Here is a 742-nt window from a genome sequence, read left to right as displayed (position 1 = left end):
GGTGGGGCCGGGCGACGGCGGCTCGGAGCCTGCGGACGCCTGGCGGCGGAAGGCGCCGTAGCCCAGGCTGGGTGGCGGCAGCCGCAGGAACGCCGGGCGGGGCGGGGGCTGCTTCTTCCCGCCGGCGAGGTCCCGGCCCGTGCCCTCCGCCCCCTTTACGGCCGGGACCAGACGCGGGCTGCTCTCGGGACTCTCAAGCCGTCGCTCGCTGGCGGAGACCTGCGGCTGCTGCGGCTCCGCGACCTGGCTCCCCAAGGGCTTCATCGGGAACTCGGCCTGGTCTCCTTCCGACGCCGCCTGGGTCTGCTCCATCGCGCGAGCCCAGCTACCGAGAGACGCAGAGCCGGGCGCACCTGGGCCCAGGTAGGGCGTTACCTGCCCCTTCCGTTCTGGACAATTAAGTTTTCAGGCCACGCCCCTCTCCTGTTCCCCCGCCCACCCCAAGTACCCCGCTGGGATTGGCTGTGGCTAGGACTCTGTTGGCCACGCCCCTTTAGGCCTTCACCTGGCACCGGAATGGAGCGGGGCAGAACACCTAGTGGAGGGCTAACCCAGAAAGACTGGGAACAGAGACAGAAGGAAGAAAGCAGGGCCACGCCTGACTCCTCCCTCTTCTTTGTACCCAGTCCCACGGCCTTCTGCCATTGTGCTAACTTTGAGGGTTACGGCGGTTGGCCAAGCCTATGAGAGATCCTGGGACTCTGAAAGATCATCGGGTGCAAAGGAAATCGGGCGGCTTGAG

General features: G+C 67.0%; 1 protein-coding gene across 1 annotated transcript in view; it reads right to left on the bottom strand.

The window, feature by feature from the left end:
* KLRG2 (killer cell lectin like receptor G2) overlaps nucleotides 1-376 on the bottom strand; it is a 10,414-nt gene extending 10,038 nt beyond the window's left edge. Inside the window, exon 1 of the mRNA XM_029917909.1 lies at nucleotides 9-376. Within this exon, the coding sequence (XP_029773769.1) occupies nucleotides 9-312 (304 nt within the window). The 5' untranslated portion in view covers nucleotides 313-376. The remainder of the gene's footprint in view (nucleotides 1-8) is intronic.
* Nucleotides 377-742: the final 366 nt, after the last annotated feature.

Source organism: Suricata suricatta, chromosome 2 (assembly GCF_006229205.1).
Source record: "Suricata suricatta isolate VVHF042 chromosome 2, meerkat_22Aug2017_6uvM2_HiC, whole genome shotgun sequence".
NCBI classification, from domain to species: domain Eukaryota; kingdom Metazoa; phylum Chordata; class Mammalia; order Carnivora; family Herpestidae; genus Suricata; species Suricata suricatta.
The sequence above is the reverse complement of the archived record's forward strand: the minus strand, read 5'-3'. Positions and strand labels throughout refer to the sequence as shown.